The sequence below is a fragment of the Columba livia genome, chromosome 1 (genome assembly GCF_036013475.1).
Source record: "Columba livia isolate bColLiv1 breed racing homer chromosome 1, bColLiv1.pat.W.v2, whole genome shotgun sequence".
In the NCBI taxonomy this organism is placed as follows: Eukaryota; Metazoa; Chordata; class Aves; order Columbiformes; family Columbidae; genus Columba; species Columba livia.
This window is the reverse complement of record NC_088602.1, coordinates 15,909,985-15,930,520: the sequence shown is the minus strand read 5'-3', so window position 1 is coordinate 15,930,520 and position 20,536 is coordinate 15,909,985. Positions and strand designations below refer to the sequence as shown.

Sequence of the window (20,536 nt, the reverse complement as noted above, 5' to 3'; positions counted from 1 at the left end):
TCTGTTTCAGCTTGAAATCAGTTACCCAAAAGGGCAATAAGTAGGACTGAAAGCATGGACTTCAGCAGGGGGAACTTTGGCCTCTTCAAGGTCCTGCTTGGAAGAATCCCACGGGATAGGGCTCTAGAAGGCAGCAGGATTCAAGAGAACTGGTTAATATTCAGACAGCACTTCGTCCAGGCTCAAGACCAATGCATCCCTGTGAGCAAGAAATCAAGTAAAGGGAGTAGGAGGCCAGCATGGAAGAGTAAGGAGCTCCTGTCCCAATATCCTTCATCGATAAGGTCTCCTGCCTGGTGGATGATGGGAAAGCATGATGGGATGTGGTTGTTCTGCATTTCAGTATGGCTGTTTATACTGTGCCTCACAGTAGCCTTCTGGACAAGTTGTCCAGCTGTGAGAAGACCAGGCACATGGTGTGCTGAGTGAAGAAGTGGCTGAGCAGCCTGGCTCAAAGGACCGTAGTGAATGGGGCTCCATTTCGTTAGTGGTCAGTCACCAGTGGTGGTCCTCAGGTCCTGGGGTCCTGGTGGACTCCCATTTGAGCAGGATGCAGCAAGGTGCCCCAAGGCGGCGGTGAGTGGTGCCCTGGGCTGCATGGGGCAAAGCGTTGACAGCAGCTGGAGGGAGGTGACCCTTCCCCCTGCTCAGCGCTGCTGAGGCCAGGCCTGCAGTGCTGTGCCCAGCTCTGGGCTCCCCAGGACGAGAGAGACGTGGGCAAAGTGGGGAGAGCCCCCAGTGCCCCTCCCCCACCAGGGCGGTTAGAATGCGACGCTGTGTTGACCCGGCGCTGGCCCGGCAACGGTTCTGTGCCAACACGGAGCGGCAGGGGCGAGAGCGCAGCTCTCGTCCAGCAGCACTACTGGCACTGGGACGCGCTCTGGGAGCTTGTCTCCAGCCTCCTGGGAGGTGTCTTGAGCCCCACCAGTGTGTCCCACGGACATTTTCTACTGTTCTCGTCGGGATGGGCCAGGTGAACTGCTGCCGTGGCTCCAGGTAGGTTCCCCCCAGAGCTCGCGGGTACCCTGGCACAACCAGACCCTGCAGCAGCCGCTTTTCTCACGCCCGACACCGTTTGCTCTGCAGGGTCGAACCTGAGCCCGTGCAGCAGTGCGTGCCCGTTCCGGCGTCTCGCGAGCCACTGCTCCGGCAGCGCGTGCGGGTGACCCAGGGCCGTGTGACGAGGAAGAGGGACCTCCTCCTCTTCAGCGACACCTTGGTCATCGCCAAACCCCAGTAAGACTGGCAGAGCCCAACTGCCTTTCCTCCCAAGCCCTGGCCCTGGCACCAGGGCAGGGACACCCAGGAGCAGCCCCAGGTCACCAGCACCCTGGTGCTGGATGCACCCACGGCTGTGCCCGTGGCAGGGGGATGCCAGAGGGGAGTCACGGGACTCAGCCACCTCCGGTCACTCCCTGCCGCTCCTCTCTGCAGACGTGGCAGCGCCCCGCGCCCGCAGCTCTGCCTGTCCCTGGGCCAGCTGAGGGTGCTCAGCAGTGGGACGGGGGCAGCCGGCGATGGCACAGAGGAGGAGGACGGCAAGCACACCACCTCGCTTGTCCTCGTCTGGCCCTGCGGCTCCTGTGTCATCACTTTCCGGTGAGTCTCGGTGCCACGTCCCACAGCAGGGCTGGGCAGCGCCTCTGTCCTACCCCACGGGGCTTCGTCCTGGCTCTGTGGTCGTCCCCATGGGGCAGGGCTGTGCTGGCACCCACCTCTGCCCACAGGCTGGGGAGCAGCGTCACTCAGGCTGTTTCTCCTCTCTTTCCGCAGCTGCCGGGCAGTGAAGGAGCTGTGGGTCAGCGCGCTCCTTGGGTAAGCCCAGCTGTGCCCAGCCAGCACCTGCCCAGCCCCGTCTTCAGCACCACCACTGCTCTCCGCTCCACTGCCGGGTGGTACCCGGCTGCTCTGGGGCAGCGTGGAAGTGCTCCAAGTGCTGGTAGGGAGGGAAAAGGTGGGTTGGGTGTCACGGAGCTCTTCTCTTTCCTCTTCCCCATGCACAGACCACCAGAAGGAGTGGAGGGAGCCCGGGTTACCCAAATGCCCTCCTTCAAGCAGCTGCTGAAGGAGCTGAGGGGCCGCAACGCTGTGAGTGTCCCTCCTGGCTCTGCTCTGTCCCCAGAGGCTGCTCCAGCCCAGCACCAGGTGCATCGCTTCTCACCTTCTGCTCTTTTCCCCTTGCCCAGGCCATGACACTGCACGCCAGCAGCCTGGAGAGGCTGGTGGAGAGCCAGGCAAAGGTGAGGATCGCTGGGGGTGCAGTCTCGGTGGTGGTGAGAACAGCGGTTTGGTGAACACAGAGCATTTCTTGCAGGCTGGTGCAGTGGAGCGGCTGCCACCTGTTGTCCCATCTGGCAGCGAAGGTGGAGTTGGCCACTTGGCTGGTGAGTTTGGGGAAGATGGGGGCAGGACGGCCCTTCTGTCCTCGTCTGACAAACGGGCACCGGTGCTGCACTGGGGCTGCTGCTGCCCTTCCCGCAGGGCACGTCTGTCCCCATTGACCTGCGGCAGGAGAGACCTGATTCCCCGGGGTCTATTTCTCCCAAATGATGCTTTTCCCCTGCATGCAGTGGTGGGAGGACAGCACCAAAAGGGTCAAGGAGTGCTTGCCTGGCACATCTCCTCAATGGCTCTTTACTCTCTTCTCCTCGGCAGCAGGTGGGACGCCCGGGTGGAGGAGGTGGCTGCCCTGGCCCTTTGGGCAGCGAGGGACCCCATCTGCTGCAGAGGCTGCCGAGCCATCAGGCTCTGGCCACAGGGGGCTTCTGTTTGGCCAGCCCCTGGCAGCTCTCTGCAGCCAGGACGGCACGCTGCCCCAGCCCATCCAGGTAAGCAAGCCTGGCCAGGGGCTCCTCATCCCGCTGGCTCCTCTGGAAGTGCACTGTCCTGATCAGAGAGAACCCAGATGGGTCTAGGGAACAAAGCTGGCTCCAGCCCAGCAATGTCCTCCTCTGTCCCGCAGGACCTGCTGGCTCTCCTGCAGGAGCACGGCCCGTCCACGGAGGGGATCTTCCGGCTGGCGGCCGGCGAGCGCGCCTCCCGGGAGCTGCGGGAGGCCCTGGACAGCGGCGCCCCGGTCCAGCTGGAAAGCCAGCCGGTGCACCTCCTGGCCGCCATCCTGAAGGTGAACCCTGCTGACATGGAGCCCGGCAGCTCCCGGTTCTGGCCGTGCTGACGGGCACCTGCCACAGCAGGAGCCCAAACCCAGGAGCTGCTGCTCAGCCCGAGCACTGGGCTGGGGATGCTGCCTGTGCTGCCGGCGGCAGTGGGCACAGCCTGACCCGCAGCCCTTGCCATTGCAGGAGTTCCTGCGCAAGATCCCCTCCAAGCTCCTCCAGAACGAGCTCTATGAGGACTGGATGAGCGCCCTGCAGAAGACCAGCAGGCAGGAGAGGCTGGTGGGGCTGAAGGAGTAAGTGTAACCAGCAGCCTGTCCGCTGCACAGGCACTGCCAGAGACCCGAACTTGCCTGTAAAGCCACAGGCTGCCTGAAAGAGCCGTGTTTCTGCCAGACACCTCTTGAGGCTGTGGGGTCAGGTTTTGGGGGAAAGTGGCACAGAGGAGCATTTCTCTCCTTGGGGCAATGCCTGCAGACATTGGGGGTTGCTCCATGAAGGGACTGTGGTGAGAAGGGCAGGCAGGGAGAGAGGTGGCCATATCTCAGCCAAGACAGTCCCTCTGCTGTGGACCAGGCATGGCTGGGGAGCCTTCCCTCAGGTGGGCTAGGCTGGGATCAGCCTGGGAGACCTATGTTGACAGCGTTTCCTTTATTAATGTTGTGTTCCTGTTCCTGCAGGGTGGCCAGCAAGCTCCCCACAGCCAACCTCCTCCTCCTCAAGCGGCTGCTCACCCTGCTGCGCACCATCAGCAGCAACACCTGCACCAGCAGGATGACCGCTGCCAACCTGGCCATCTGCGTGGGGCCGAACCTCCTCAGCCCACCCGAGGAGGACTCGCTGCCCCTGGATGTCCTGGTGCAGGTGACAGGGAAGGTACGCTGTGTTTGAAGGCTGGTTGCAGCCTGCCGGGCCCCCGGAGCTGCAGCATTGCAGTGAAGTGAGGGTCAGGAGTGGGAAGGGCTGTCTGACCCATTTTCAGCCGCCGGGCTGGAAACCAATGGTTTGCTGCTGCGTGCAGGTGACGCAGCTGGTGCAGTTCCTCATTGAACACCAGGAGGAACTGTTTGAGGAGGAGGAGGAGGATGGGCTTGCCCGAGCTTCAGCAGAGGAGTTGCCAGCAGCGGAGGCAGAAGCAGAATCCCCAGAGGTATGCCAGGGCCACAAACAGTGTGACAGAAAAGCCTCCCCCCTCAGAAGGTGGGACTGCTGCCACAGGGACAAGCAAGGTCATCCACCAGCCTGCAGCTCTGCAGAAGTGCAGAGTAAGGCTGATGCAGGTTGGCCATTGCACTTTGTGTGGCGATTCCACCAGAACTGGCACCGCTGAGCTGAGCAAACCCTTCCAAGGGCTGTGCCTTTCAGAGCTGAGGTGGATATTGGGCAGGTAGTTCCCTGCCACCTCTTCACTTCTACATTTCCATTGCAGGAGCCTCCAGTCACTCTGGAAAGCGAACACCTGATGAGCTCCTCTGGGGAGAGCAGGTAACATGAGCTAGCTTTGATGAAGAGCAGAATGGATTCACGTTGCTAATGGCTTTACCTGTCTAACAATACTATTGAATGGAAAGGTTGCCAGGCTCTTCACAAGAAGGCCGAAAGAGAAAAGCAGCGTGTGAAGAGCAGCGTGATGGGCAACCAGAGCGCAAGAGAAGCAAGCTGGCAACAGAGCTCTGAGGCTGGGCATCTAAGGAAATCCAAGCAGGCAAGAAGAACGAGGAGCCCAGGTGTGTAGCAGACTCTGCTGACCGTTTTTCAAAGCTCTGAATACTGCTCTGAATAGAGGAAGTATTTGCGAGGTGCCCAGAGATGGCCCCAGACAGGAAGTGCACACCTGCCCTGGGGAGAACGTATATGTCAGGAGAAACTTACCACTCCAGCACTGGGCGTTTTCATGTTGTGCTTGTTGAAGGTCTGTTTGTGCAAGGCTGAGCAGAAACACCAGCAAGGTCACAAGACTCACAGTTTTGAGCTCTTGGACGTGCTGCCTATACAAAGAGGCAAAGTCGCATTTTTCTGTTCATGTCAGCCGGCAATCCCAGTGCTGGCTGGTGTTGTCCGAATGCCAATGATGACGCAGGGCATTGTTGTAAGTAGCTGTAGAAAGTAGAGATACTGGCACTTTTTAAAAAGCTGACATTTCACCTGAGGTAATTGAGGGAAGTGAAAAACAAACAGACAATAAAAAAGCAGCGTGTTTTCCTTCACACCTGGGTTTCTAGCAGGGGACTGTGAGGGATGCTGCTACTCGGGTTTTTGAAAGGACATCCCAGCTCCCCAGGGGCTCCCTGCCAAGCCCAACTGCCTGGCCAAGGGGCGCTGCACATCTCTGACAACTTGCTGTGTCCTGAGGGTATCGCATGTGCTGAGAAGGGGCCAAAGCAGCACCCATGTCACTGACCCCTTTTTTCATTGGACTTGCCAAAGCATGGGGGATAAAGTCACAACTGTTCCTGCCTCCGTGGTTTCATCAGCACTTTCTCTCACTGTCCTTGTAGGTGGAGATCTATTTCGGCTGCTTGGATTTCCTGGATGAGCTCTGACACCTGGGCTTCGAGGGCCACGATCCAGCGCCAGCACCACCTCGGCGGCGGCGAGGACAGAGACACCGTGCCCTCCTGCTCTGGCCGGCACATTCCACCCGTGCACCGCTAACCAGAGCAGCCCCGCATGGCCCCCAGACCCATCCCAGCCCTCGCAGGAGGCCCTGCTGGCTCACCCATCAGCTCCGTGAGCAAACACTCACCAGCTGTCACCTGTTCCCAAGGGCAGAGCTGGCATGTGATCTTTGGGTTACACGGAGCATGTTAGCATGGTGGTGCATATCATCTGCGAGGGACACGAGGGATGTGCTGGACAGTGTGTTCCATCACATAAAACCTCCGTGTTTTATCTCCAACTCCTCATTCTTGGCAGACCGATGCTGAACCAACTTGCTCCATCCAAGAAGGGAGCACCCATTGCTGCTCTGTGGCCAGTGCAAGTTCTTGTCTGCAGCACACAGCAGAATGCTCTTTCTTAGCATTGTTGCTCACACATGACTGGCTTGCAGTTTCCACAGGGTGAATAACTCCAGATCAGCTACATAAAACATCCGTTTCTTGTTTCTTCGGCAAATCAGCCCGCTCTGGACTGAAGCAAACACCCTCCTTTCTGTCAGTCATCACCAGGGTATTGAAAGCAGCTTTTCCAAAATCTGCAAATACTTGAATAGTCTCTGTTGTTTTGATCCTTGAGCCCTGTGTGATGTCTAATGGGGTCGAGCTTCTTTCAGAAGAAAAAATACAAGTGCCAGCCACAACAGGGGCAAGAATGGCAGGGCTGATCTGCAGGTCTTGCAATGATGTTGCGGGAATCAGCAAAGCATGGAAATTCCGGTGCAGCTCACCCAGCTGGCATTTGAAGTCTTTCAGATGCAGTGTCATCTATTCTTCATGGGCAAAGCCTCACTTGATACTCTCAGCAATCGCTGCCCTAAGTAATTACACTCCTAACTGCTGCGAGCTCTGCACTGTGGCAAAACCAAGGGGATTTGGGAAAAAAAAGAAATCCTGAAATACCTTTTGAAAACAAACAAGAAATCCCTGTGCACTCAAAAGGGAGAAAGCCAGATCTCTAGGCCTTAGTGTGGTCTTTCTTACCATTTACCTGCCCTCCGTTTACCTGCCTCCGTGGTTAACTGAGGACTGCAGATGAACATTTTTTCCGGAGTTACTACTGGGAGTCAATGGTGCAATTGTACACACAGTTGTATATTTGCTAGGGCTTTATGCAGACTTAGAGCCTCTGCTGAAACACTGGAATACACAGTTGTACATACCATGGATGTGCCAATGTATATTGGGACACATTAGAAATAAAGGATGGTTTAAATGTCGCTAGGACATGACTGCAGGCATCCCAGCCATCTGCAAACAAAGCCATCTCAAATCTGAGTACTGATAGAGTGATTTGTTTGTAATTGGACTGAATCACCGATTTTAAGGACTGGTTGCACTTCTGAGTGTTTCTACATATGTATGTATTTCTAAAATTTATTTTAATTCATTTACAGAAATAAAGTGTCAAATGTATACCTGTCCAGTCTCAGTATTTGGATGAGTCCTTTCCCTTCTCTTTTAATTTGTCTCTCCTTCAAATGTCAAAACTTGTTTAAATAAAATCCTTACATTGTCTTCCTTGCCAAAATGAGATGGTTAGAACAAGAAACAGAAAAAATGCAACCAGTCTAGGAATGATGCTGCTGACTGGTTGTTTTAAAAATGTTCAGTACTGTTCAGTTCATTGTATTTGGAACGTGTAAAAGGATTCACCTCTGCTGGTCCTTAATCCTGCTTATAGCAGTAAGTTGATGCAGGAATTCAATTGTTTATCCCTTCCACCCTCCGTGCAGTCAGACACTTTATTCTGTCATCATATCAGTCCAACTGTTGTCACTAATAAGCATCACTAAACATGGATGAGACCATGCAGGAACACTGTGGAACGGATGCAGAGACAGCGTCTGTCCAGGTTCTTATGGCTCCAAGTTACTTAGGGCCCCACATCATTACTACCTATAACAGGAGCACAGATCTTTGTCAGATCCTAGATGATTCATTCTGTGTGGACCTTGCTATTCAAATAGTTTTGAGACCATCTTGCTAGTTGATGCTGTTCATTATAAAACCTCTGTCTTTTCCTACATCGCTACTTACAGAGTTACTGAAGACAGCCATTGTATATATGAATACACTAATAGATACAGTTAGTGTAATCAGCCACAGATATAGTCCAATTATTTACAAATTTGCTTTCTCAAATTACATCGGAAAAGGAAGTGCTCAAATTCTAGATTCAACTCTTTCTGGGAGCCACCCAAGAACAAGGAAAGTTCATAAATATGCATCACTACCTCAAGCCAAATATGCACCATTCCTCATCAGAGTTATGGAAAACAATTCTGAGTAAGACAGACTCTTCCTGTAATGAATTTTTCCAAGTCAAGGATATGAAGGAGGGATACGTGAATCTGCTTTGGGCTTGCTCCATGGTGCCTGGCAAAAGTTAGGTGTCTGAGTGAGTCATCCACAAAATAAAAACATTAACTACAAAGGAATGTATATTAACCACTATAGAAATGCCCCAAACTCATCAGGGACCATCTGCCCCCCTGACTCCTCTTCCAGGCCTCCTGGGGAAGCTATTCCTGGGGGCAAACTGGCTGTGACTCAGTGTATGGTTGGGTACAGAGCAATGGCAATGAAAACCCCTTCCTCTGCCACCTCGAACATCCACTGGCCATCACTCATGGGATTTGGGGGCTGGCTGGGGTGTCAGCTGGTGCTTTCTGTGCTCCTGCTGGGGTTTACCTACCATGAGCTACTGGTGGGGCTTCTGGGTTGGGACAGACTCTCAATGCATGGTGAACTTGCAGTAAAGTGATAGCACAGTATGCAATGGAGTGACTAATTTATTTATACTCTCAAAAGCAAAAGAGTACTGTGCAAAGCACACTTATGTCTGCTGTTTGTAGCACAGTGTATGCTTCTCTCATGGCTTAAGATGTCCTGACAATGTTGACCTTTTGGTGGCGGAAAAATTGTCTGTAAACCGTTGCTTAAACAACTGTAAAATTGTGTAACCAGTGCAGAGGAGAAGATGTTTCAGTCATGCTGGTATAACACTCATAACAGTTTCCTCAAACTTAAACCCGAAGTTATTGTCAGAAACTCCTATCAGTTCTGATATAACCAACTCTCTTTTCTGATATTCCTTGTGATTTAGAAACAGAGAAGGAAGAACACGTTATACCCAAACAATTTCTGTATTTATGAGACAGCTCTTCCCCTCCTTTGTGTCTTCATCTCCTAGAAGTGGTGGATGGAGCAGATGAAGACATTTTGTCACCACGTTTGTTTTGACCTGCCAAGTATTTGACTTATCTGGGGCTGTGTGTCAGTCAGAGTGACACTGTGACAAGCTCTCTCTCTTAGGGTACTTTCTTGAGGTTACATTTGCTGAGAGCAGAGGTGCCATTTGACATGGCCTGCAGCGTAAGTGCAGCCAGCAAGTACGACCGCAGACATCGGTGACCTGCGTGTTAAAGAAGTAGGGCAAGGAAGCACAGTGTATGCCTGGGAAACGCACTGGATATTGACCCACATTCCATTGAAGTCAGTGGAAAAAATCAAGTCTATGAAAAATAAATTCCTTTTGTGAAGCTATATTAATAGGCAGATCTGCAAGGGTTATCATTTAGGGAAAAAAAAAGGCATCTTGGAAAAGCAATAGAAATAGCTGATGCGATCTTAGACAAAGGAAAACCCAAAATTATGGCCTTTCTTGGAAGCACAGTGAAGTGCAAGGGCACGTTACCTGCTTTGAGCCATGGGCTGTACCCTCTCCAGACAGATGTTGACAAAGGTTAAAGTGGGGCTTGTGATTGTCCTTTCATTGGGTATGAAGAACACCTGTAAATAAATATTAATCACTGAGGAAATTTTGCAGAAATGTGTATATTTGGGAATGATTTTTCAGCTACCTGCTAGCAGGTTTTGCACCCACTTTTTAGCTAGGCTCAGTTTAATTTACACATTAGAGTGCTAATTTTTATTTAGCGATATTAAATAGTAGCAAAGTTGATGCCTTATAAACTCCTGTATTTTTGCTTCTGCCTGTGTAAATCAGGTTCATAGTCTGATCGTGAAAGAAAATGTAGTTCATTTGGCAAGACATGGTTCCTTTAAAGCCATGCAGACTGGTATTTTGCTATTCTTGTTCTTCTGTATTAATCAGATCCCTTGTAGAACTTGCTATTTTTCTGCCGGGGATTAACATCATGCAAACTGTCATCTAATTCTGTCAGACAACCTGCTTGCCTTTTTTTAGTATTTGTACAACTTTTGCAGACCTTTAGTCCCCTGATATTCAAGATGTATTAAACTTCAATACCAGCAAGTCATATTTCTCCTCATCAAAACTGTTGGTGATATGTGGATACAAATTAACGAATCCTGTTTATTTAAAATGCTTCTGCCTGATAAATGCTGTTCTACCTCTCCAGTTAATAATGCTAGAACTTATTTTGCCATCCTCCCATGATACATCAATTTGGTTTACCTGGAGCCAGCTTCACTTTCTCCCAGATGCTTGTTTGTTTCTGCACTGGAAAACCGGATGGACAGGACTTTCTGTGTCTGCATATATATGTATAATATATGTATTTATTGTATATCATATGCGTACAATGTATATATATTTTCATCAGATCCAGGAACAGTTTGCTGACAGCCCTGTGAGCCTGACAGTTCAGCCAACTTTCCATCCAGCTCACTGTTGTCCATTTATCTAGTCCATAATTCCTCAGCCTGTCTTGAAGGAAGCAGTGATGTGAAAGATTGCCCAAAGCCTTGCTGGAGTCAAGATAAACATCCATGGCTCTCCCCTCATCCACTGAGCAGGTCACCTCCTTGTAGAAGGCTACCAGCTTGGTCGAGCGTGGTTTTCACTTCATAAATTTGTGCATTTTGGAGAGGTGCCCACTCTTCTTGATTTCTCAGAGAGGGTGAGAGCTTCCCCCGTTATCCTGTCTTCTCACTACTTCCATATTCATTTACGTACACTTGAGGTGGGCCACCTTTATCCCTATTTCACCAATTATGAGGTCTGTTTTGTCAATGTCAGCCCACCCCCTTTGCTTGCCACTGGAGGCCACCATGCTCTCACTTGGTAATGGTTTGTCATCTCCCTTCCCCCTCTCTATGTAAAGCTCCCATCTCACAGGATACGCTGAACACTTGTAATTATGGACAGATCTCCTTCTGAGAATCCTCTTGGGAAAGACAGAGAAAAAAAATGTGTTTTCTGAATGGAAAAGTAGAGACCCTTGCAGTGCACTGAAGCATGTAAACTTAGATTAAGAAATTATTATTTTTTTTCTTTATTAAAGAAAACCTTCAAAAAACATTTTAACTAGGAGTAGAGTCTGTTTTTCTGTAGTTCATGATAGTCAGGATTATTCTGGAATCAGGTCTGCTGTAGAAATATGTGATTATTCTTGTTGCTAGAGAGGCAGACCTCAGCTTATCTACTTGGACCAAGTATATTTGTAAATTGTATAAGGCTTTTTTGAAGAGGTCGATCTTCAGAAAAATTCAAGTTCCTTAGGTGTAAAGAAAACACCAAAAATATTATATAAGTTTTCGAAGACACATCTATGAAATATCCATCATTTGTGTTCTTTACAGCTCTGAGTACAATGAGCAGGATGTTTCCTTCTTCTGAATTTGCACTCTCATGCAATGATTTTCTCCAGAAATACTGAAAGCATTTTAAGGTGTTTGCTTGTTAGGTGAACCTCTGTACATTGTTCTTAGAGAAATAAAAAAACCCCATCTCTTTTACAGCTGGGGAAACATAAATAAGTTTAGTGGAGCTGGTCAGAATTTTTTCTGACTAACAGTTTTCTACTGAAAAATGTCATTTTTAGAAGCTTGTTTGCTGCCTCAATTTCTATTTATTTGCTAGTTTTTGAGCTGGGTTCTTCAGCAGCTCTTCAGAAGCTCACTGTGACATGAGGTCTGGGTCTCCACAGGAGATGTAAAAATCTCCCTTGGCATGTGGAGCAGGTGCCCACAGTTATCTGAGAGGTAGCGAGTGGGCCATGCAGCATCTCTTCTGCTCCAAGAAACCAGCTGTAGCCCAGGAGCAATTGTCCGAGAGATGGGACTGAACAAGAGCCCTGCTCCCTGTGTCAGGCCCCAGCCTCCAGTGTCCTGTCCCCTGGCAGCCCCGGGCTGGGGGCTCAGGGAGCCAGAACCCCTCCGAGCCCCCCAGGCCCTGTGGCATAACTAACTTTCTGAAATGCTGACCTCGCAGTTGTTTTCCAGATTAATTTGACCCCACATCCCTCCCACCCCCAGCATTTCCTGTGAAGGAGGGTTTGAGGAGGAGAGGCTGAACTGGAGCAGGATAAGATTTGCTAGGACTTGGCATGGGTATATCTGGAGAGGGAAAGGAAGGAAAACTGATGGCAGCTTGTTGATTCAGACAGGGTCATGGATCCCTACTTCCTCATATATGTCATATTTATCTTTGGCCAATCATACTCCCTTAAATTTTTTGCATTGGCATGAAGCTGAACGCATTCACTAGGAGCCTAACACCTTTCTATCCCAGGAGGAGCCCTCTTCATCTCTGTGTCCCCCCAGTGCTCTGCCAAATGTTGAAGCCATCTGATCCACATCAGATGAGTCATCTCCTGCCTGTAGCTAGCTCTGCTTCTTGCCTTTGCTGTCTAGTCCAGTCTCTCTGGTTCATCTCTGATCTTAGTCTGACCCCCAAAGCCAGTCCATGCTGAAGGGAGAGCATGCAAGTGGTGTCTGGAGAAACAAGTCACAGGAGAAATGTGTCCACTTACGTCAGTGAGGTAAGGTAGGCTTTTCCTTCCAAGGTTATTGACCTGACCCCACTCTCAATACTCAGGCACTCTCTGGTATCCTCTCAGAGTGACTAACCTGGAAATTGCCTAATTCTGAATGGTAACAACCTTGGGATTAATGTCATGGCAGAGAAGTCCCTGTTCTGAGCTGATGATTATCTCATTTGAACAAACAGAAGCCAGACCATAGTAAGGGTCTTATCATGATGTCCAAGAAGAGTCATGAAGGCAAGGCAGTGAATTTTTAAGGAACCAATATGGAGAAACAGAAAATTACCTAAGGTGGAGGTGGAGAGAGGTGGAAGATGAGGCAGAACTGGAGAATAGACTATGGGCAGCACCGTTCTTGAAGAGTTAAGAAGGTGAGGTCAGTAAGTCTGAATCTTCTGCAAAAATGAAGAAGATGTGAGTGCAGACATGGAAAAAGACAGGAGATACAGATATATATGTAAATATATATATATACATTTATTTGTGTGTATATATATATATTTACATATATATATATTTTTTTTTCATAGCTGTGGTTAGATTAGATGCAGAATGTTGTGATTTCTAAACTGAAGTTTTCACAGAGCTCCAGAAAAGACAGAACCAAATTTTGTATTTGCAAACAAAGCTTAGGTAGCAAGAACCCACTGCCATGAAGGTAGTTAGGCAACACAGCAGTGTCAGTTATACACTCTCTGAGTTAAATGATGTTCTGTTATGCTTTTCTTCTAATGTATGATAAACAAGTTGCCATTTTGAAAATAATTGAGGCTGGAAAAATGTTCCTCATAAGTTCTCATTTGACTCTGCACAAATGGGAGTTTACTGCTGCTGTTGTTTCCTCCTGATGATTGTTCTGCCCTGTCCACCAGATTTATGCCTGCTGTGAATAAAAGCTTTTTAATGTTCACTCACTTACTTGAACAAAACCTGCCATCAAATCCCAGAACGCTCCAGACAGCAGGATCACGTGAACAGAGGATCTTGTTAAAGACTTCCCAACTAATGCTGCTTTGTTAAAACGTCAGTGATAACTTGAAGATACCTGTACCTTATGCGAGTAATTCCTGACTCAAACGAGTAACACAACATCAACAGAAGGACTGGTGAAACTTAAAAGCAGCAGGTCCCTGAAGCAAATAAGTTAAAAAATTAAACTTAATTTTTATTGCATTTAAAAATTAGTACCCAAATACATATATTCCACCTTTTTTTTTTTCAACTGTGCTTAAATAAAATATTATATCAATATGGTATGTGTCATGAAACAGCAAAAATGTGAGGTTAATTTCTCATAATTTGACTATTCAGGTGTTATAGGACAAAAGAGAAGAGGTGTTTTCAGAACTTCTCTGAAAAGAAGCAGGGCTGATGCAAGAACCAGAAATGCTACTGCCTGTAGAGGAGCTCCAGCAGAGAAAGCCTTTGATATACTAATAGCAATGTTATAGGACAAGAAAAAGAGAAGGTAGTTTTTAATGGACATGCTATTAAATATGAAGTATTTCCAGAATACTTTGTATTATATAACATGAATAGAAATACTCAGTGCTTCAGAAAAATAGACCTTGGGGCTGCTTGTCAGGGATCTAGAAAACAAGACACATGCAGTTTAGTTAGACTTCATGAAAATCTTGTCTTCAGTCAGTTATGCATCATCCAGTTGACATTCAGAAGCAGATTCAGGTGTAAATCCATCTTTCGGAGCAGTCATGGAGTTGATCTCTGAGACCAGCTTTCCCTTTCCTCACTCAGCACCTGCAGCACACGAGACGAGCTCTCAGACACAGGTGAGGTTCTTACTGCACATCCCCGTCCCAGCTTTGGGGCCATCTCTCTCCTGTGCGCTTAGAGAGGGTGTCCCCTCTCTGGAGCATCCTACAGCAGCCAGGAGGAAGCGGTGTTGAGGTGGAGACGAGGAAGACTGGAGTATTTCTCCTTCTGCCTTCTCTTTGACTGGTGGTCAAAGCTTGAAACCTTATCCCTGATTTGGGTGCTTTAATTGTCTCCTGAGCTGTGGACAACTAGTTCACACTTGCTTTTCTGAATGGCAGATGCTTTTTCCAGGATGGACAAAGTGATTGGAGAGCTCCAGAAAGTAGTCTGCACTCTCCAGCCTGAGAGGCATCCAGCTCACATTTTCCACTAGGTGCATGATGAAGTTTGATGCTGTACCCAAAGAGAACATTTCAGATTTCATTAAACTTCTGTTTCAGCTTGAACTCAGCTACCCAAAAGGGCAATAAGTAGGACTGAAAGCATGGACTTCAGCAGGGGGAACTTTGGCCTCTTCAAGGTCCTGCTTGGAAGAATCCCACAGGATAGGGCTCTAGAAGGCAGCAGGATTCAAGAGAACTGGTTAATATTCAGACAGCACTTCGTCCAGGCTCAAGACCAATGCATCCCTGTGAGCAAGAAATCAAGTAAAGGGAGTAGGAGGCCAGCATGGAAGAGTAAGGAGCTCCTGTCCCAATATCCTTCATCGATAAGGTCTCCTGCCTGGTGGATGATGGGAAAGCATGATGGGATGTGGTTGTTCTGCATTTCAGTATGGCTGTTTATACTGTGCCTCACAGTAGCCTTCTGGACAAGTTGTCCAGCTGTGAGAAGACCAGGCACATGGTGTATCACACACAGTATCACAGTATGTTTGGGATTGGAAGGGACCTCAAAAGATCATCTAGTCCAATCCCCCTGCTGGAGCAGGAATGCCTAGTTGAGGTCGCACAGGAACATGTCCAGGCGGGTTTTGAATGTCTCCGGAGAAGGAGACTCCACAACCTCCCTGGGCAGCCTGTTCCAGTGCTCTGTCACCCTCACTGAGAAGAAGTTTTTTCTCAAATTTAAGCGGAACCTCTTGTGTTCCAGCTTGATCCCATTACCCCTTGTCCTATCATTGTTGGCCACCGAGAAGAGCCTGGCTCCATCCTCATGGCACTCACCCTTTATATATTTATAAACATTAATGAGGTCCCCCCTTAGTCTCCTCTTCTCCAAACTAAAGAGCCTCAGCTCCCTCAGCCTTTCTTCATAAGGGAGGTGCTCCACTCCCTTAATCATCTTTGTTGCCCTACGCTGGACCCTCTCCAGCAGTTCCCTGTCCTTCTGGAACTGAGGGGCCCAGAACTGGACACAATATTCCAGATGTGGTCTCACCAGGGCAGAGTAGAGGGGAAGGAGAACCTCTCTCGATCTACTAGCCACTCCCCTTCTAATACACCTCAGGATGCCATTGGCCTTCCTGGCCACAAGGGCACAGTGCTGGCTCATGGTCATCCTGTTGTCCACCAGGACCCCCAGGTCCCTTTCCCCTACACTGCTCTCTAATACGTAATTTCGCAACCTATACTGGAACCTGGGGTTGTTCCTGCCCAGATGCAGGACTCTACACTTTCCCTTGTTAAATTTCATCAGGTTATTCCCCGCCCAACTCTCCAGCCTGTCCAGGTCCCGCTGGATGGCAGCACAGCCTTCTGGTGTGTCAGCCACACCTCCCAGCTTGGTGTCATCAGCAAACTTGCTGATAGTACACTCTATTCCCTCGTCTAAATCGTTAATGAATATATTGAATAATATTGGCCCCAGCACTGACCCCTGAGGCACTCCACTAGATACTGGCCTCCAACTAGACTCCGCACCATTGACTACCACTCTCTGGCTTCTCTCCTTAAGCCAGTTTGCAACCCACCTCACTAGTCTATTGTCTAGACCACACTTCCTCAACTTAGCTGTGAGGATGCTGTGGGAGACTGTGTCAAAGGCTTTACTGAAGTCAAGGTAGACCACATCCACCGCTCTGCCATCATCCATCCACCTTGTTACATTCTCATAAAAGGCTATGAGGTTGATCAAGCATGACTTACCCTTGGTAAAGCCATGCTGACTGCCCCTAATAACCCTCTTATCCTTGATACGCCTTGAGATGGCACCAAGGATTAGCTGTGTGCTGAGTGAAGAAGTGGCTGAACAGCCTGGATCAAAGGACCGTAGTGAATGGGGCTCCATTTCGTTAGTGGTCAGTCACCAGTGGTGGTCCTCAGGTCCTGGGGTCCTGGTGGACTCCCATTTGAGCAGGAGGCAGCAAGGTGCCCCAAGGCGGCCGTGAGTGGTGCCCTGGGCTGCATGGGGCAAAGCGTTGGCAGCAGCTGGAGGGAGGTGACCCTTCCCCCTGCTCAGCGCTGCTGAGGCCAGGCCTGCAGTGCTGTGCCCAGCTCTGGGCTCCCCAGGACGAGAGAGACGTGGGCAAAGTGGGGAGAGCCCCCAGTGCCCCTCCCCCACCAGGGCGGTTAGAATGCGACGCTGTGTTGACCCGGCGCTGGCCCGGCAACGGTTCTGTGCCAACACGGAGCGGCAGGGGCGAGAGCGCAGCTCTCGTCCAGCAGCACTACTGGCACTGGGACGCGCTCTGGGAGCTTGTCTCCAGCCTCCTGGGAGGTGTCTTGAGCCCCACCAGTGTGTCCCACGGACATTTTCTACTGTTCTCGTCGGGATGGGCCAGGTGAACTGCTGCCGTGGCTCCAGGTAGGTTCCCCCCAGAGCTCGCGGGTACCCTGGCACAACCAGACCCTGCAGCAGCCGCTTTTCTCACGCCCGACACCGTTTGCTCTGCAGGGTCGAACCTGAGCCCGTGCAGCAGTGCGTGCCCGTCCCGGCGTCTTGCGAGCCACTGCTCCGGCAGCGCGTGCGGGTGACCCAGGGCCGTGTGACGAGGAAGAGGGACCTCCTCCTCTTCAGCGACACCTTGGTCATCGCCAAACCCCAGTAAGACTGGCAGAGCCCAACTGCCTTTCCTCCCAAGCCCTGGCCCTGGCACCAGGGCAGGGACACCCAGGAGCAGCCCCAGGTCACCAGCACCCTGGTGCTGGATGCACCCACGGCTGTGCCCGTGGCAGGGGGATGCCAGAGGGGAGTCACGGGACTCAGCCACCTCCGGTCACTCCCTGCCGCTCCTCTCTGCAGACGTGGCAGCGCCCCGCGCCCGCAGCTCTGCCTGTCCCTGGGCCAGCTGAGGGTGCTCAGCAGTGGGACGGGGGCAGCCGGCGATGGCACAGAGGAGGAGGACGGCAAGCACACCACCTCGCTTGTCCTCGTCTGGCCCTGCGGCTCCTGTGTCATCACTTTCCGGTGAGTCTCGGTGCCACGTCCCACAGCAGGGCTGGGCAGCGCCTCTGTCCTACCCCACGGGGCTTCGTCCTGGCTCTGTGGTCGTCCCCATGGGGCAGGGCTGTGCCGGCACCCACCTCTGCCCACAGGCTGGGGAGCAGCGTCACTCAGGCTGTTTCTCCTCTCTTTCCGCAGCTGCCGGGCAGTGAAGGAGCTGTGGGTCAGCGCGCTCCTTGGGTAAGCCCAGCTGTGCCCAGCCAGCACCTGCCCAGCCCCGTCTTCAGCACCACCGCTGCTCTCCGCTCCACTGCCGGGTGGTACCCGGCTGCTCTGGGGCAGCGTGGAAGTGCTCCAAGTGCTGGTAGGGAGGGAAAAGGTGGGCTGGGTGTCACGGAGCTCTTCTCTTTCCTCTTCCCCATGCACAGACCACCAGAAGGAGTGGAGGGAGCCCGGGTTACCCAAATGCCCTCCTTCAAGCAGCTGCTGAAGGAGCTGAGGGGCCGCAACGCTGTGAGTGTCCCTCCTGGCTCTGCTCTGTCCCCAGAGGCTGCTCCAGCCCAGCACCAGGTGCATCGCTTCTCACCTTCTGCTCTTTTCCCCTTGCCCAGGCCATGACACTGCACGCCAGCAGCCTGGACAGGCTGGTGGAGAGCCAGGCAAAGGTGAGGATCGCTGGGGGTGCAGTCTCGGTGGTGGTGAGAACAGCGGTTTGGTGAACACAGAGCATTTCTTGCAGGCTGGTGCAGTGGAGCGGCCGCCACCTGTTGTCCCATCTGGCAGCGAAGGTGGAGTTGGCCACTTGGCTGGTGAGTTTGGGGAAGATGGGGGCAGGACGGCCCTTCTGTCCTCGTCTGACAAACGGGCACCGGTGCTGCACTGGGGCTGCTGCTGCCCTTCCCGCAGGGCACGTCTGTCCCCATTGACCTGCGGCAGGAGAGACCTGATTCCCCGGGGTCTATTTCTCCCAAATGATGCTTTTCCCCTGCATGCAGTGGTGGGAGGACAGCACCAAAAGGGTCAAGGAGTGCTTGCCTGGCACATCTCCTCAATGGCTCTTTACTCTCTTCTCCTCGGCAGCAGGTGGGACGCCCGGGTGGAGGAGGTGGCTGCCCTGGCCCTTTGGGCAGCGAGGGACCCCATCTGCTGCAGAGGCTGCCGAGCCATCAGGCTCTGGCCACAGGGGGCTTCTGTTTGGCCAGCCCCTGGCAGCTCTCTGCAGCCAGGACGGCACGCTGCCCCAGCCCATCCAGGTAAGCAAGCCTGGCCAGGGGCTCCTCATCCCGCTGGCTCCTCTGGAAGTGCACTGTCCTGATCAGAGAGAACCCAGATGGGTCTAGGGAACAAAGCTGGCTCCAGCCCAGCAATGTCCTCCTCTGTCCCGCAGGACCTGCTGGCTCTCCTGCAGGAGCACGGCCCGTCCACGGAGGGGATCTTCCGGCTGGCGGCCGGCGAGCGCGCCTCCCGGGAGCTGCGGGAGGCCCTGGACAGCGGCGCCCCGGTCCAGCTGGAAAGCCAGCCGGTGCACCTCCTGGCCGCCATCCTGAAGGTGAACCCTGCTGACATGGAGCCCGGCAGCTCCCGGTTCTGGCCGTGCTGACGGGCACCTGCCACAGCAGGAGCCCAAACCCAGGAGCTGCTGCTCAGCCCGAGCACTGGGCTGGGGATGCTGCCTGTGCTGCCGGCGGCAGTGGGCACAGCCTGACCCGCAGCCCTTGCCATTGCAGGAGTTCCTGCGCAAGATCCCCTCCAAGCTCCTCCAGAACGAGCTCTATGAGGACTGGATGAGCGCCCTGCAGAAGACCAGCAGGCAGGAGAGGCTGGTGGGGCTGAAGGAGTAAGTGTAACCAGCAGCCTGTCCGCTGCACAGGCACTGCCAGAGACCCGAACTTGCCTGTAAAGCCACAGGCTGCCTGAAAGAGCCGTGTTTCTGCCAGACACCTCTTGAGGCTGTGGGGTCAGGTTTTGGGGGAAAGTGGCACAGAGGAGCATTTCTCTCCTTGGGGCAATGCCTGCAGACATTGGGGGTTGCTCCATGAAGGGACTGTGGTGAGAAGGGCAGGCAGGGAGAGAGGTGGCCATATCTCAGCCAAGACAGTCCCTCTGCTGTGGACCAGGCATGGCTGGGGAGCCTTCCCTCAGGTGGGCTAGGCTGGGATCAGCCTGGGAGACCTATGTTGACAGCGTTTCCTTTATTAATGTTGTGTTCCTGTTCCTGCAGGGTGGCCAGCAAGCTCCCCACAGCCAACCTCCTCCTCCTCAAGCGGCTGCTCACCCTGCTGCGCACCATCAGCAGCAACACCTGCACCAGCAGGATGACCGCTGCCAACCTGGCCATCTGCGTGGGGCCGAACCTCCTCAGCCCACCCGAGGAGGACTCGCTGCCCCTGGATGTCCTGGTGCAGGTGACAGGGAAGGTACGCTGTGTTTGAAGGCTGGTTGCAGCCTGCCGGGCCCCCGGAGCTGCAGCTTTGCAGTGAAGTGAGGGTCAGGAGTGGGAAGGGCTGTCTGACCCATTTTCAGCCGCCGGGCTGGAAACCAATGGTTTGCTGCTGCGTGCAGGTGACGCAGCTGGTGCAGTTCCTCATTGAACACCAGGAGGAACTGTTTGAGGAGGAGGAGGAGGATGGGCTTGCCCGAGCTTCAGCAGAGGAGTTGCCAGCAGCGGAGGCAGAAGCAGAATCCCCAGAGGTATGCCAGGGCCACAAACAGTGTGACAGAAAAGCCTCCCCCCTCAGAAGGTGGGACTGCTGCCACAGGGACAAGCAAGGTCATCCACCAGCCTGCAGCTCTGCAGAAGTGCAGAGTAAGGCTGATGCAGGTTGGCCATTGCACTTTGTGTGGCGATTCCACCAGAACTGGCACCGCTGAGCTGAGCAAACCCTTCCAAGGGCTGTGCCTTTCAGAG

The 20,536-nt window shown here is 52.2% G+C and overlaps 2 protein-coding genes and 2 long non-coding RNA genes across 4 annotated transcripts; all 4 read left to right on the top strand.

Annotated features, from left to right (window-relative positions):
• The first annotated feature begins 532 nt into the window (after positions 1–532).
• Positions 533–2,247, top strand: LOC135578330 (uncharacterized). Its single transcript, XR_010469832.1, has 3 exons — positions 533–1,236; positions 1,435–1,599; positions 1,774–2,247. It is a non-coding gene; the product is annotated as an uncharacterized LOC135578330 (long non-coding RNA).
• A 302-nt stretch (positions 2,248–2,549) lies between these two features.
• Positions 2,550–4,840, top strand: LOC135578304 (T-cell activation Rho GTPase-activating protein-like). The gene is made up of 7 exons (XM_065049833.1): positions 2,550–2,828; positions 2,963–3,124; positions 3,303–3,412; positions 3,797–3,992; positions 4,138–4,266; positions 4,546–4,601; positions 4,688–4,840. Exons 1-7 carry the CDS (start codon positions 2,550–2,552, stop codon positions 4,791–4,793), a joined length of 1,038 nt encoding a protein of 345 aa, XP_064905905.1. The 3' UTR covers positions 4,794–4,840.
• An 11,733-nt stretch (positions 4,841–16,573) lies between these two features.
• On the top strand, positions 16,574–17,985 carry LOC135578329 (uncharacterized). The gene is made up of 3 exons (XR_010469831.1): positions 16,574–17,289; positions 17,488–17,652; positions 17,827–17,985. It is a non-coding gene; the product is annotated as an uncharacterized LOC135578329 (long non-coding RNA).
• Positions 17,986–18,093: 108 nt separating this feature from the next.
• Positions 18,094–19,469, top strand: LOC135578303 (T-cell activation Rho GTPase-activating protein-like). The gene is made up of 5 exons (XM_065049832.1): positions 18,094–18,141; positions 18,240–18,293; positions 18,624–18,881; positions 19,016–19,177; positions 19,356–19,469. Exons 1-5 carry the CDS (start codon positions 18,094–18,096, stop codon positions 19,467–19,469), a joined length of 636 nt encoding a protein of 211 aa, XP_064905904.1.
• The last annotated feature ends 1,067 nt before the right edge of the window (positions 19,470–20,536 follow it).